This window comes from Rattus rattus, chromosome 7, assembly GCF_011064425.1.
Source record: "Rattus rattus isolate New Zealand chromosome 7, Rrattus_CSIRO_v1, whole genome shotgun sequence".
In the NCBI taxonomy this organism is placed as follows: Eukaryota; Metazoa; Chordata; class Mammalia; order Rodentia; family Muridae; genus Rattus; species Rattus rattus.
The window spans coordinates 49491322-49508099 of record NC_046160.1 but is presented as its reverse complement, the minus strand read 5'-3'; the positions used below and the strand labels follow the sequence as shown (position 1 = coordinate 49508099).

Genomic DNA, 16778 nt, shown 5'->3' with positions numbered 1-16778 from the left:
AGGTTTTTGAAATGCATTCATCAGTATATATTAATTATACATAATGCTGATATGACATTGTTACACATGTACATTGTGGACAACTTTAACAGGTTCTTGTTGCTGGTAGTCCTCAGCACCTCTACAATTAAGATCCTGTCATCAGCATATAAAGATAACTATCTCTTCTCTCCCATGAAGAGCCTTTTATTCTGGGACTTCTATTATATGGGAAGCAGTGAGAGCATTGGGCCTTTTGTCTTGGAGAATAAGCCTTCAGCTTTTGACATCTGGAACAGGTGTGAGTTCCTCATATCCCTGTAGGGTTGAGCTCCACCCCTCATCTGAGTTTTGATTGTGTATTGATTTCTACCATTTTATTGTTTGTAAATTTCACATTATGTACTGCAATCCCACTCATCTCCCCATCTGTTCATATCTGTCCTCCATCCTTGTAACCTCCCCTTCAAAAGAAAACTGGAAAGGAAAGAAAAAAGAAAAAAACCATCAGCCATCTTGCTATGGAAGTGGGGGGTTGTCACAGTGTGCCACATGGTATACCCTTTTACCAAAAAGGCTTACTTGCAATATTCATTCTAATGAGGCATTGATGTGGTTTGAGGTCTCTGGCTTCTGCTCCACTATCAACACTGGATCCTCGCTGGGCCTCCTCTCAGATACCCTGTGTTGTGAAGATCCTGCAGCTTTGATTCTACAGGGCTGGCCCCTTCACCTGCTTCAGCAGTTCATAGATGGGTTAGACGTTGGGGTAAGCTAACTCAAAGGCTTGGTTGGTTCTAAGCCTGGGTGGTAGCTGTATTCAGCCTGCCAGCCCTCCTGTCAGGGTCAGCTCTTTTGCTTGCAGCAGCCAGCAAGAGGCAGAGCTGGCTCCTGCTCTCATGGCATCAGGGACAGATCTTCGATGTCCAGGATACCAGCACCAGTTCTACTACTCTATCCAGGTTAGGTGCAGGTCTGCTCTTCTGAGTCCTGCAGCCAATGAGGGGCGGGGCAAGCTCATCTGTTCTTATGCCCTCTGGCTAACTCTCAAAGCTGCCCAGGCAAAAGGTGGGGCTGGTCCCAAGTCCCTCAGCAGTGAGGGACCCTCGGACATCAAGATTGCTCCAGGATACACACCAGATCAGGGACATCATATGACCTTTGGTGGTAACATGGGTGACAGACTACTTCTCTTTCTCTCCCAATTCTGCATGATATGCTTGTCCATTCTAATGGCAGCAAGTCAATCATCTGCTGCCATGTGGTGACAACCCCTGTGAATTTTGAGGTCACCTGACAAGTCTTAAGTTTTGTGATCTTGTTTTATAATCACACAAAGCTTTTTTTTAAAGAATTATTTATTTTATGTATGTGAGTGCACTGTAGCTGTCTTCAGACGCACCAGAAGGTGGGTATCAGATCCCATTACAGATGGTTGTGAACCACCATGTGGTTATTGAGAATTGAACTCAGGATCTCTGGAAGAGCAGTCAGTGCTCTTAACCACGGAGCCATCTCTCCAGCCCCTACACAACGTGTTTGAAGCTAGTCTTTACGTTGCTATACATAAAGCAGGGGATTTTACTTTTTTTTTTTAGACCAAGTATTTTGAGATGCATTTTAGACATTAGAGGGGTAATGGTTAAGGTATTAGAAATAAATTGATTTATAGACTATTTTCCATGACAAACTAAATTCGAAAGGAATGGCTTCAAGGCCATTTATATAGAGGTACCACCATTTAAAGAGCCTAATACTTGCTGGTCTTTGGCTGGGGCATCGATCAGACTTAGATTTGAGTCTTGACTCTGTGTGCTTTGTGAAAGTTGTTTAGCTTTTCTGAGCTTTAGTTTCCTCCTGAGTAAATGGCAGGTAAAGTAAATAACATAAAATAAATACCATGAACCTTTCTTAAGGGTCATATTAGGGAACATCTGCAAAAACATCCAGCTCAATGCCTCACCTGTAATAAACAACGAATGTCCTCCTTTGGAAATATTTTGTTTTATTTTATGTGTACATGTGTGCTTGAGAGGTATGGGCATCGCATGTGTGCACAAACCTGTAAACAACTGAAGCGTTCTGGAATTAGAGGAATCCAAAGACACTCTGGAATTAGATTTACAGGTAGCTGTGAGCCACTGTGTAGGTGGTGGGAACGAAACGCAGATCCTCTGCTAGAGCAGTAAGTCTCTTAACGACTATGGAGCTATCTTTCCAGATCCATTTTCTACCTTAATTTTATTCCTTGCCCCTAAATTATCAGTCCTCAAGCTCTAAACTGTTTATTCACCCACTTGGGGTCTTTGACATTATTTAAAGGGTTTTTATTGTCACAGTTATAAAGTGGGGCCTATTGCCATCTACCAGGCTATCGATGTTATTGTGTGTACTAGTGTCCTGGTTGTCCCATGCCATAAAACAGCCAAGAATTATCTGAACCAAGTTATCAGCAATGGTAAAGTTGGAGCAACCTCGCTCTAGGGCAGTGGTTATTCACCTATGGGTTCTGATCCCTTTGGGGTTGAATAACCCTTTCACAGGGGTTGTCTAAGACTGTTGAAAAAGAGATATTTACGTTGCAATTCATAATAAAGGCAAAATTACTGTTATAAAGTACTAATAGAAATAATGTTATAGTTGGTGGTCACCACAACTTAAGGAACAGTATTAAAGGGATGCAGCATTAGAAAGGTTGAAAACTCCTGCTCTAGACATTGCTTGCTTCATATCAGATGCATGCTAGAATTTTCCCCAGGGTCTTCTAAGTCATTTACATACTAGAGTTCATGTGAGTTAATAATAATGGTTAAATAACAAAAAAATTACTCACTAGAATGTAATACATATACTACCATGCTTTGAATTAAGGTCTATGATTTGTAGTGTTGCACTAAATATACATTTTTAACATCATGTGATTCTTCTTTAGAGATGAAAAACGTAAATTTATAATGGGTAACTGTGGTAGCAGTTTATTTTAATAATGACTTGAGTATCATAATCTTCTCATTCTGTTTCTGGCTTAAACAACCTGTGAAGTTTCCATATCATTTAAATCACATGAATTATACCCTGAACCATCTCATTTTCTTCTCTCTCCATTAGTTTACTTTGGGCTCCTATGTGTCTTCCTGAATTAGAGTAACACCTTCCTGATTTATTTCCTGCCAATACACTGTTTACCTTTTGACATCCAATTGGGTGATATGGTCTCCTGTTCCATGTCTTTGAATAGCTTCCCCAGCATTGTCCTGATCTGGCCTTCTTTCTTTCCTTTTCTCATTATCTTTCATACCTCAATACACAGAAAAAATCTTTAGTGTCTCAGTAATCCGACCCATAAATGTTAATGTTCTTGGGAAAACCAAGATTCTACAGCTTAGGTGAAGGTGTCAGGATTGGAAACATTCTTTCTGTAAGGATTAGTAATGCAGTGAAATGACCTCAACTCTTCATTGATGTCTGTAAGTATGTATTGGACAGTGACTGGAATCATCACAGTTTCACTGGTATGCACTTCCCATGCTGGCGTTATTATTAGAGGAGGCGCGCGGTGGGGGTGGGGGAGGTGGATTCCAGTTGGGAGCCAGCAGGAGAAACGTAAAAAGAGATGGGAAGTCAAGTGGGACTCTTCCTTCCTGGGGAAACCATGCTTCCCTCTGGCCTTTATGAAGCTGTAGCAACATTTAGTGCTCGTTAGCTGGGCGTTAACTTGCATGATCTGGGAGGCAATTACCAGAATTGAGATATGGAGATGGTATGCGTGCCTTATGACTTCATAAATTGTGAAATGCCATCAATATAAAGTTGAAAATGTGTCACCAAAGCAGCCTCCTTCCTTTGGATGCAACCTAAAGTGGCTTTTCCCAACTAAGTTTATATAACTGATTCTACTCATTAAATGGTAAACAGATCTCTCTCACCAATAACAAGAGTTTCTAACTTTAGAAAAGTAAATTTATACTCAGGAACAAGTTTTCTATTTTTGTAAAAACATGAAAACTTGATCAGTAGTATTTCCCAAGGACCCTCCCATATATATATATATATATATATATATATATATATATATACACATATATCCTATATTGAGTCATATATACATATATATGTATATATATATATATATATATATATATATGACCTATATTAGGCAGTAAAAGCAAATACTCTTAAATTTGGTTATCTGCTACCCTTAAAATATATCTTCATCTGCCCTGTCTACTATATCTTATCACAATTCAAAAAAGAGTCCATTTGATTTCTATGACTACAGAGCCGAGTGAGATGGCTCTGGGGTACAGACACTTCCCACAAGCCTGAGGATGTGGGTTCAATTCCCAGGTCCTACATGGTGGAAGAGAAAAGCAAGTTGTCCTCTGACTGCCACACATGCACCCACATATGTGTGCAAAATAAATTAATTAAAAGTATAATAAAAAATACTAAATGATTTCTAAAGTATCAATGTTCTCTTTGCAGATGACATGAGACCTTCTGACTTGTGGCTTACTGCAAATACCCCATATCATTCATGCACACACACACACACACACACACACACACACACACTAACACTCACATTATATGGCATAACAGGACATCTGAGAAGTTTTCAACAATGCTTTGCCTTTTTGAATTTTTAAACAAACTCCAAAAAAGTAAGCTATAGGCTGCAGGGGCCAGAGTGATGGCCCAGTGGTTTAGAGCACTTTGCTGCTTTTGCAGAGGACCTTGGTTCAATTCCCAGCACCCACACAACCACCTGTGGCTCCAGTTTCATGGGATCCAGCAGCAGATATCCATGGTGCATACACAGGTGCAGCAAGGTCAAGAATGCTTGTGGAGAATCTTCCAGTATTGGTATGCACTGGTGTGGTTTCATGAGATTTGCTGGTCTGGGTCGATATACCCTTTCTAATCTGAAATACCAATATGAAGGAAAACCACGAGAATGAAAAGGGAAGAGCCCTAGGCTCCTTATGGAAATGAATGAAAAGAGCTAGATATGGAGGCCCAGTGACACCACCCAGAGTACTGTTAGAAAGGGCAGCTGGAGGCAGGTGGGCCCAGCAGCACTCCAGAGCTCTATTTGGTTAAACACATTATCACTCAGCTATGAAAAAAAAATAGTGCAGAGTCCTGGTGCATGGCCCGATTCAATTCTGATGGTTCATTATGACCACACTTTGTTGTCTTGTGACTAGGAAATGTATCATTCTTCACTTTCAGCTGCAAGGGATATCATTTTTAACTCAAAACTACTGTCTGGGCGGGCTGTATCTAAACCCTAGCGACCCTTCGAATAGAAGAGTGAGTCTCAAATTTTCTTTTGCTGAATAAAGTTTTCAAGTAAATAATAACTCTCAACTGTAATCATTACCTACAACACAAAAAAATACCTTTCATCATGTCTTTAAAATAGGTACTGCTTTAAATGACTGTACATTTTAATTTTTAAAAAGTTGTACTTGCGTTTCTAGGTCAATATCATGTGTCTTGCAAAATTTTCAAAAGGGTGCTTTTGTAGATGCAATCAGTAGGGCACAAAGGTATCCTACCTTAAAACTAACCTTAGCAATATTTAGGAGTAGAATAAATAAAGCTATACCATTGTTTTCAGATTTTTTGTTATTCATATTATGGGCTATTCTAACAGGTACATCTGTCTATGAAAGGAGGTGAAGTCACACCATTCTTGGTGATTATCCTCAGGGCCAAAGAAAGAGAATCCAGGTTATGGGTGATAGAAGGGTATGGCATTTTGGAAGTGATTTGTCAGCTGGAGTTCCTGTTTTCACTGACTTGGTACTTAACGTTTCTGTGCTGACAGTTTCCAAATACATACAGCGTGTGGTTACAGGTCATGTGATCAGGAGACAGGGACAAAACTGCTGGAACAATACTTGACTTTAAACCTTCTTATCCTCAAACAAAACATGCGTCATGAGTTTTTTAACACCGTGATATTAAGCTCTTATATACTATTTGGAGGAAAACAATCTATTTTTAATGATGATGTAATCATCATCAGATTCATCCCATTTTAGTTTATGTAAATAATGCACTAAAATATACGAGAACTCAGGAAACAAGTAAAGTGAAAATAAATATGGTTCCATTTCCACAAATAGCTGAGCTTTTGAAAAGAGAATACTAATGGCAACATATTATCCTTTGATTAGAACTCTTATTTAATTATAACTCTTAAAACATTGACTCACACATGCAGGCACACATATCACAAAACCAAACTAAGGAAAATATAACTCAAACTGGAAATTGTAACAAGCAAAATCATTGCAAAAAAAAAATGCTAACAAAACGCAAGAATCTACCCTCTGTTTAGAATGGTTCATTTTTCTTTGCTCTATAACCCAATCTTCTTCAGGATATCCATTAATGGACATTTCTCTTCTCAAGGGCTATAATGCATTCTCTTGTTGGTGCAATGTCTAATCACTACATGGAAAAGCTGTTTAAAAAATGAAAATTTCTCCAAAAATGTTTATTAATCTTGCAAAATATATTTTTTTTTCAGGCCTGCATAACTTTGCCTTCACTGAATATTCTCCTGTTTACTTTTACAATGGAGCTAACAACATATCGATGCTACTGTGGAAGGAACTAAAGGAATGCAGAATCTAAGGGCCTAAGTACACACTGCAGCTTGTGATATATATCAGAAGTTAAGACAGGGTGCACAGCACACTTGTTTTCCTTTCTGAAGTTCAAGCTTAAGAAGCAGGCTGTACCATGGAATCCATAGCCTACTCTCTAGACTCTGACTAGATTTTATTTTTCACGCTACACTTTTTCAAAAGTAATTACCTTCTTTTGGCTTTACTTGAGAGTATGCTGTATCACTCATATCATAGACTATCCTCACAGTACACTCTGTCTGTAAGTAGAGTGAGAAGGTCACGCATTCTTAGGTAGGATTGTATCACTCAGGGCCGGAGAGAGAATCAAGTTGATGGGTGAAATGGAAGGATATGGCATTTTAGGGAAGTGATAAATGTTTTAAAGTTGACTATGGTGATAGATGGTTCAAATCTCTCATTATAATGAATACTCATGAATTTGTGAATTTTAGAGTGGGTAAATATATATGGAATGAGATATATAGTTATAAAATGAGCTAGCAAAATAACAAAGATTATTATTATTATTATTATTATTATTATTATTTGTTAAAAGATTTTCAAATCTATAGAACAGCCTTCATTCATCTATTGAGTCACACCGCTAGACACTGAGTACTGGAATGAAAAGCAATATATTTAGCTTTTTATATATATATATATATATATATATATTATATAAAAAGCAATATATATAATATATATGTTAAAGGCTGATCAATGTGAAGTTCAATTCCCTAGAGCTAAGCGACTATAAATAGCACACACCTGAGATGCTAGGTAAAGGAGTCCAGGTGTTGCAGGTCGAAAGCCTTGCAGACCTGAGCTGAGACCCTCTGCTTGTCAAAAGACAGGCATAGTGTCCTTTTCATCTTCCAGAACTGTGTGCATCTGTATGTAAATGGTGTTGATACTGAAGGTTCTGGTCACATGCGGTATATTGAGGACTAAGGCTCCTGCAAGTTTTCACCACTATCAGAATATTTCATGTAACCATGTGTGGCTCCTGCAACTGAGCGTAGACTTTTTAAAAAATCCAAGTAGTAAAAATCACAAAGTCTTTGTCAAGTCTGCAACTACTTTAAAGATGCACTAAGGCCACCTACCATTTGGGAATTTTCTGAATTCTGATATTCCATGAGACTGGATGGGCCTGCCTATTTGTCTTAATCCTTTCATGTCAATCAAATATTTCCCACAGCTAAAAGGTATGTTAGGCGTAGAGCCTCTTTTTATCTTTGCTTTTCTGTAAAAATGGGCGTATGCTCACCTAGAATCTCTTCAAATCCTGAGATAACTCTCGAGCAATTCTTAAAAATTTCTTGTCATCGATGTGAGTTTCAAACAGGTAAACCAAAGTATTGTGTGTGTTGTGAGACGATAAATAAAACAAGATGTTTCTTGAGAGTCTGGAAGCTATGCAAAGAGGTAAAATAGAGCCAATACAACTGAGTTAGCCCTAAATAACAGCCGACATGTCTGATGTCTTTCCTGGTGACATCGTGTTCTCTTACAGTGATGAGGATGCAAGGCTCGGGGACTTGTGTATTGTTGAAATACATCCATACCTTGTTTTATTGATCTGATCATTTATGGATGGAGTCATTCATTCAGAGTCTATAATTTATTCATTTTTGTGTCTGAAGTCACTGGTTCACCATCCCACTTATTATTAGCAGATGCCAAAGTTCAAGAGGAGAAACCTGATCTGGCCTTCTATTGGGTTTGGTTTTATAACTGAACCCTAATTACTCAGAGTTCATGTAGAAGCAGCTGTCTTGTACAATTTTGCTAATATAAAACTCAATCACTTATACAAACTTTTAAACTGTAAGATAGCATGAGAGAACAGTATGCAATGTTGTATAGTGTGAAACAGAGGCTGTCCATCTGAACTAGGATGCCTGGATTCAGGTACCTGAAATCCAACCCTGTCCCTATTTGTCAGAGTACATCTAAGCACACAAGGGTCCTGGCTGTCAGGATTAGAGATGAAATGCACATACTCTTCGAAGACCAGTCTGGTAACAAAACATCCATGTTACTACTTGTCACCTGATTAAAAATCACCTCTACTTAAAACCACGGCGGCATCACTCAAGTCACAAAAGCGCAGTTCCATCTGAAGCTGTCGTGGGGTCTGTCTTAGTCAAGGTTTCTACTCCTGCACAAACACCATGACCAAGAAGCAAGTTGGGGAAGAAAGGGTTTATTCAACTTTATTTAAATGCCTTGGTCAGTTCTAGCAGGTTTTTGAAATGCATTCATCAGTATATATTAATTATACATAATGCTGATATGACATTGTTACACATGTACATTGTGGACAACTTTAACAGGTTCTTGTTGCTGTTAGTCCTCAGCACCTCTACAATTAAAGATCCTGTCATCAGCATATAAAGATAACTATCTCTTCTCTCCATGAAAAGCCTTTTATTCTGGGACTTCTATTATATATAGGGAAGCAATTAGAGCATTGGGCCTTTTTGTCTTGGAGAATAAGCCTTCAGCTTTTTGACATCTGGAACAGGTGTGAGTTCCTCATATCCCCTGTAGGGTTGAGCTCCACCCCTCATCTGAGTTTTGATTGTGTATTGATTTCTACCATTTTATTGTTTGTAAATTTCACATTATGTACTGCAATCCCACTCATCTCCCCATCTGTTCATATCTGTCCTCCATCCTTGTAACCTCCCTTCAAAAAGAAAACTGAAAGGAAAGAAAAAAAAAAAACCATCAGCCATCTTGCTATGGAAGTGGGGGTTGTCACAGTGTGCCACATGGGTATACCCTTTTGCCAAAAAAAGGCTTACTTGCAATATTCATTCTAATGAGGCATTGATGTGGTTTGAGGTCTCTGGCTTCTGCTCCACTATCAACACTGGATCCTCGCTGGGCCTCCTCTCAGATACCCTGTGTTGTGAAGATCCTGCAGCTTTGATTCTACAGGGCTGGCCCCTTCACCTGCTTCAGCAGTTCATAGATGGGTTAGACGTTGGGGTAAGCTAACTCAAAGGCTTGGTTGGTTCTAAGCCTGGGTGGTAGCTGTATTCAGCCTGCCAGCCCTCCTGTCAGGGTCAGCTCTTTTGCTTGCAGCAGCCAGCAAGAGGTAGAGCTGGCTCCTGCTCTCATGGCATCAAGGGACAGATCTTCGATGTCCAGGATACCAGCACCAGTTCTACCTACTCTATCCAGGTTGGTGCAGGTCTGCTCTTCTGAGTCCTGCAGCCAATGAATGAGGGCAAGCTCATCTGTTCTTATGCCCTCTGGCTAACTCTCAAAGCTGCCCAGGCAAAAGGTGGGGCTGGTCCCAAGTCCCTCAGCAGTGAGGACCCTCGGACATCAAGATTGCTCCAGGATACACACCAGATCAGGGACATCCGCGACCTTTGGTGGTAACATGGGTGACAGACTACTTCTCTTTCTCTCCCAATTCTGCATGATATGCTTGTCCATTCTAATGGCAGCAAGTCAATCATCTGCTGCCATGTGGTGACAACCCTGTAATTTTGAGGTCACCTGACAATGACAAGTCTTAAGTTTTGATCTTTTTATAATCACACAAAAAGCTTTTTTTTAAGAATTATTTATTTTATGTATGTGAGTGCACTGTGGCTCTTCAGAGCGCTGGAAGGTGGGTATCAGATCCCATTACAGATGGTTTGTGAACCACCATGTGGTTGTGAGAATTGAACTCAGGATCTCTGGAAGAGCAGTCAGTGCTCTTAACCGCAGGAGCCATCTCTCCAGCCCCTACACAACGTGTTTGAAGCTAGTCTTCGTTTGCTATACATAAAGCAGGGATTTTACTTTTTTTTTAGACCAAGTATTTTTGAGATGCATTTTAGACATTAGAGGGTAATGGTTAGGGTATTAGAAATAAATTGATTTATAGACTATTTTCCATGACAAACTAAATTGAAGGAATGGCTTCAAGGCCATTTATATAGAGGTACCACCATTTAAAGGAGCTAATACTTGCTGGTCTTTGGCTGGGGCATCGATCAGACTTAGATTTGAGTCTTGACTCTGTGTGCTTTCAGAAAGTTGTTTAGCTTTTCTGAGCTTTAGTTTCCTCCTGAGTAAATGGCAGGTAAAGTAAATAACATAAAATAAATAAATTCATGAACCTTTCTTAAGGGTCATATTGGAACATCTGCAAAAAACATCCAGCTCAATGCCTCACCTGTAATAAACAACGAATGTCCTCCTTTGAAAATATTTTGTTTTATTTTGTAAAAGTGTACATGTGTGCTTGAGAGGTATGGGCATCATGTGTGTGCACAAACCTGTAAACAACTGAAGGTTCTGGAATTAGAGGAATCAAAGACACTCTGGAATTAGATTTACAGGTAGCTGTGAGCCACTGTGTGGGTGGTGGGGAGCAAGCATGATCCTCTGCTAGAGCAGTAAGTCTCTTAACGACTATGGAGCTATCTTTCCAGATCCATTTTTTCCTTAATTTTATTCCTTGCCCTAAATTATCAGTCCTCAAGCTCTAAACTGTTTATTCACCCACTTGGGGTCTTTGACATTATTTAAAGGGTTTTTATTGTCACAGTTATAAAGTGGGGCCTATTGCCATCTACCAGGCTATCGATGTTATTGTGTGTACTAGTGTCCTGGTTGTCCCATGCCATAAAACAGCCAAGAATTATCTGAACCAAGTTATCAGCAATGGTAAAGTTGGAGCAACCTCGCTCTAGGGCAGTGGTTATTCACCTATGGGTTCTGATCCCTTTGGGGTTGAATAACCCTTTCACAGGGGTTGTCTAAGACTGTTGAAAAAGAGATATTTACGTTGCAATTCATAATAAAGGCAAAATTACTGTTATAAAGTACTAATAGAAATAATGTTATAGTTGGTGGTCACCACAACTTAAGGAACAGTATTAAAGGGATGCAGCATTAGAAAGGTTGAAAACTCCTGCTCTAGACATTGCTTGCTTCATATCAGATGCATGCTAGAATTTTCCCCCAGGGTCTTCCTAGAAGTCATTTACATACTAGAGTTCATGTGAGTTAATAATAATGGTTAAATAACAAAATAAAATTACTCACTAGAATGTAATACATATACTACCATGCTTTGAATTAAGGTCTATGATTTGTGAGTGTTGCACTAAATATACATTTTAACATCATGTGATTCTTCTTTAGAGATGAAAAACGTAAATTTATAATGGGTAACTGTGGTAGCAGTTTATTTTAATAATGACTTGAGTATCATAATCTTCTCATTCTGTTTCTGGCTTAAACAACCTGTGAAGTTTCCATATCATTTAAATCACATGAATTATACCCTGAACCATCTCATTTTCTTCTCTCTCCATTAGTTTACTTTGGGCTCCTATGTGTCTTCCTGAATTAGAGTAACACCTTCCTGATTTATTTCCTGCCAATACACTGTTTACCTTTTGACATCCAATTGGGTGATATGGTCTCCTGTTCCATGTCTTTGAATAGCTTCCCAGCATTGTCCTGATCTGGCCTTCTTTCTTTCCTTTCTACATTATCTTTCATACCTCAATACACAGAAAAATCTTAGTGTCTCAGTAATCCCGACCCATAAATGTTAATGTTCTTGGGAAAACCAGGATTCTACAGCTTAGGTGAAGGTGTCAGGATTGGAAACATTCTTTCTGTAGGGATTAGTAATGCAGTGAAATGAGCCTCAACTCTTCATTGATGTCTGTAAGTATGTATTGGACAAGTGACTGGAAAACATCACAGTTTCCACTGGTATGCACTTCCCATGCTGGCGTTATTATTAGAGGAGGGCGCGGTGGGGGTGGGGGAGGTGGATTCCAGTTGGGAGCCAGCAGGAAAAGCATAAAGAGATGGGAAGTCAAGTGGGACTCTTCCTTCCTGGGGAAACCATGCTTCCCTCTGGCCTTTATGAAGCTGTAGCAGCATTTAGTGCTCGTTGGCTGAGTGAGTGCTTGCATGATCTGGCGGAGGCAAGCCTGGGAATTGAGATGAATGGTATACGTGCCTTTTATGACTTCATAAATTGTGAGTGCCATCAATATAAGAAGTTGAAGAAAATGTGTCACAGAAAGCAGCCTCCTTCCTTTGGATGCAACCTAAAGTGGCTTTTCTGAACTAGAGTTTATATAACTGATTCTACTCATTAAATGGTAAAACAGATCTCTCTCACCAATAACAAGAGTTTCTAACTTTAGAAAAGTAAATTTATACTCAGGAACAAGTTTTTCTATTTTTGTAAAGCATGAAAAACTTGATCAGTAATTGTTTCACAAGGACCCTCCCCAGATATATATATATATATATATATATATATATATATATATATATATATATACACATATATCCTATATTGAGTCATATATACATATATATGTATATATATATATATATATATATATATGACCTATATTGGGCAGTAAAGCAAATACTCTTAAATTTAGTTATCTGCTACCCTTAAAATATATCTTCATCTGCCCTGTGCTCTACTATATCTTATCACAATTCAAAAAAAGAAGTCAATTTGATTTTCATGACTACAGAGCCAGTGAGATAGCTCTGGGGTACAGACACTTCCCACCAAGCCTGAGGATGTGGGTTCAATTCCCAGGTCCTACATGGTGGAAGGAGAAAAGCAAGTTGTCCTCTGACTGCCACACATGCACCCACATATGTGTGCAAAAATAAATTAATTAAAGTATAATAAAAATACTAAATGAGATTTCTAAAGTATCAGTGTTCTCTTTGCAGATGACATAAGACCTTCTGACTTGTGGCTTACTACTGAGTACCCATATCATTCATGCACACACACACACACACACACACACACACACACACACACACACTAACACTCACACATTATATGGCACTTAACAGGACATCTGAGAAGTTTTCAACAGTACTTTTGCCTTTTTGAATTTTGAAACAAACTCCAAAAAGTAAGCTATGGGCTGCAGGGCCAGAGTGATGGCCCAGTGGTTTAGAGCACTTGCTGCTTTTGCAGAGGACCTTGGTTCAATTCCCAGCACCCACATAACCACCTGTAGCTCCAGTTTCATGGGATCCAGCAGCAGATATCCACATGGTGCATACACAGGTGCAACAAGGTCAAAGAATGCTTTGTGGAGAATCTTCAGTATTGTGATAATGCACTGTGGTGTGGTTTCATGAGATTTGCTGGTCTAGGTCTGATACTTATGCCTAATCTGAAATGTAATGTGTGGAGAAGGAAGAACACGGGGGGCAAAGGGAAGAGAGAGCCCTAGGCTCACTGTGACAGGTGAAAGGCTAGTGTGTGGAGGCCCAGTGACACCACCCAGAGTACTGTTAGAAAGACAGCCTGGAGGCAGGAGTGAGGCCCAGCAGCACTCAGGAAACTCTGTTGGTTAAACACACATTATCACTCAGCTATGAAAAAAAAATAGTGCAGGTACAATTTGTAGCCCGATTCAATTCTGATGGTTGTTAACGGCCACACTTTGTTGTCTTGTGACTAGAAATGTATCATTCTTCACTTTCAGCTGCAAGGGATATCATTTTTAACTCAAAACTACTGTCTGGCGGAGCTGTATCTAAACCACAACGACCTATTCCAGATAGAAGGTAGGTCTCAAATTTTCTTTGCTGAATGAATTTTCAAGTAAATAATAACTCTCAACTGTAATCATTACTACCAACACACAAAAAAATACCTTTCATCATGTCTACTAAAATAGGTACTGCTTTAAATGACTGTACATTTAATTTTTTAAAAAGTTATGCCACGTTTCTAGGTCAATATCATGTGTCTTGCTCGAAATTTCAAAGGAGTGCTTTTGTAGATGCACCAATCCAGTAGGGCACAAGGTATCTACTGTAGAAACTAACCTTAGCAATATTTGGGAGTAAGAATAAATACAGAAGCTATACATTGTTTTCAGATTTTTTGTTGACTAATATTATAGGGCTATTCCTAACAGGTACATCTGTCTGTAGAGGCGGAGGTGAGAGAGTCACCATTCTTGAGTAGGATTGTATCCACTCAGGGCCAAGAGAAGAGGGAATCCGAGTTGATGGGTGAAATGGAAGGGGTATGGCATTTTAGGGGAAATGATTTTATCAGCTGAGTTCCTGTTTTCACTGACTTAATTTTATAACAGTTTCTATGCTGACAGTTTCAAGCCACATGCAAACGTGTATTACAGGTCATGATCAGGAGACAGGACAAACTGCTGGAGACAGTACTTGACTTTAAACCATCATATCCTGAAACCAAAACGTCATAGGTTTTTAACACCCGTGATAAGCTCTTATACTGTTAAGGAGGAAAACAATCTATTTTAATGATGATGTAATCATCATCCAGATTCATCCCATTTTCGTTTATGTAAAATAATGCACTAAAATGTGCAATTCAGGAGAGCAAAGTAAAAGTGAAATAAATATATGGTTTCCCATTCCACAAATAGCTGAGCTATTTGAAAAGAATGCACTGAATGGCAACATATTATCCTTTGAATTAGAACTCTTATTTGAATTATAACTCTTAAGTAACATTGACTCACACATGCAGGCACACATATCACAAAACCAAACTAAAGGAAAGAATATAACTCAAACTGGAAATTGTAACAAGCAAAATCATTGCCACAAAAAAATGACTAACAAGGCAACAGCAGCAAGAATCTACCCTCTAGCCCCACAGGACGGTTCATTTTTCTTGCTCTATACTTAATCACTATTCAGGATATCATTAATGGACATTTCTCTTCTCGGGGCTATAATGCATTCTCTTGCTTAGTTACAGTATCTAATCACCATGAGAAGAGTATTTAAAAAGTAAATTTCATCCAAAAATGTTGACAATCTTGCAAAATATGTTTATTTTTCAGGCCTGCATAACTTGCCTTCACTGAATATTCTCCTGTTGCACCACAATGAGCTAACAAACATCGATGCTACTGTGAAGGAACTAAAGGGAATGCAGAATCTAAAGACCCTAAGTACACACCACGCTTATGTGCTATATATCCAGAAGTTAAGACAGGGGTAGCACAGCACACTTGTTTTCCTTTCTGAAGTTCAAGCTTAAGAGAAGCAGGCTATGCCATGGAATCCATAGCCTGCTCTCTAGAATGTGACTAGATTTTATTTTTTCACGCACACTTTTCAAAATAATTACTTCTTTTGGCTTTAGCACGAGAGTAAGCTGTATCACTCATATCATAGGGCTATCCCTCACAGTACATCTGTCTGTAGAGGCGGAAGTGAGAGGGTCACCATTCTTGAGTAGGATTGTATCCACTCAGGGCCAGGAGAAGAGGGAATCCAAGTTGATGGGTGAAATGGAAGGGGTATGGCATTTTAGGGGAAGTGATAAATGTTTTAAAGTTGACTATGGTGATAAGTGGTTCAAATCACTACGTATAATGAATACTCATGAATTGTGAATTTTAAGTGGGTAAATATATATGGAATGAGATATATAGTTATAAAGTAAGCTAGCAAATAACAAGATTATTATTATTATTATTATTATTATTATTATTATTTGTTAAAGATTTCAAATCTATAAGAACAGCCTTCATTCACATCTATTGAGTCACACCCAGCAAGACACTGAGTACTGGAATGAAAAGCAATATATATTTAGCTTTTATATATATATATATATAATATATATATATTATATATATAAAAGCAATATATATAGTATATATGTTAAAAACCGATCAATGTGAAGTTCAATTCTCCCTAGGCTATAGCTTGCCTATAAATATGCACACAACTACAAGGCTAGGTAAAGGAGTCCGGGTGTTACAGGTCGAAAGCCTTGCAGACCTGAGCTGAGAGACCTCTGCTTGTCAAAAGACAGGCATAGTGTCCTTTTCATCTTCCAGAACTGTGTGCATCTGTGTAAATGAGTGTTGATACTGAAGGTTCTGGTCACATCGGTATATTGAGGGACTAAGGCTCCTGCAAGTTTTCACCACTATCAGAAATATTTCATGTGCTTAACAATGTGTGACTCCTGCAACTGAACGTAGACTTTTAAAAATCCAAGTAGTAAAAATCACAAAGTCTTTGTCAAGTCTGCAACTACTTTAAAGATGTGCTAAGGCCACCTACCATTGGGAATTTTCTGAATTCTGATATTCCATCGGAGACTCGGATAGGCCTGCC

General features: G+C 38.8%; 1 protein-coding gene across 1 annotated transcript in view; it reads left to right on the top strand.

The window, feature by feature from the left end:
* Lrrc72 (leucine rich repeat containing 72) overlaps positions 1-16778 on the top strand; it is a 50931-nt gene that overhangs the window by 18659 nt on the left and 15494 nt on the right. The window contains exons 3-4 of the mRNA XM_032909097.1: positions 14138-14219; positions 15488-15598. Coding sequence (XP_032764988.1) covers positions 14138-14219; positions 15488-15598 — 193 coding nt within the window. The remainder of the gene's footprint in view (positions 1-14137; positions 14220-15487; positions 15599-16778) is intronic.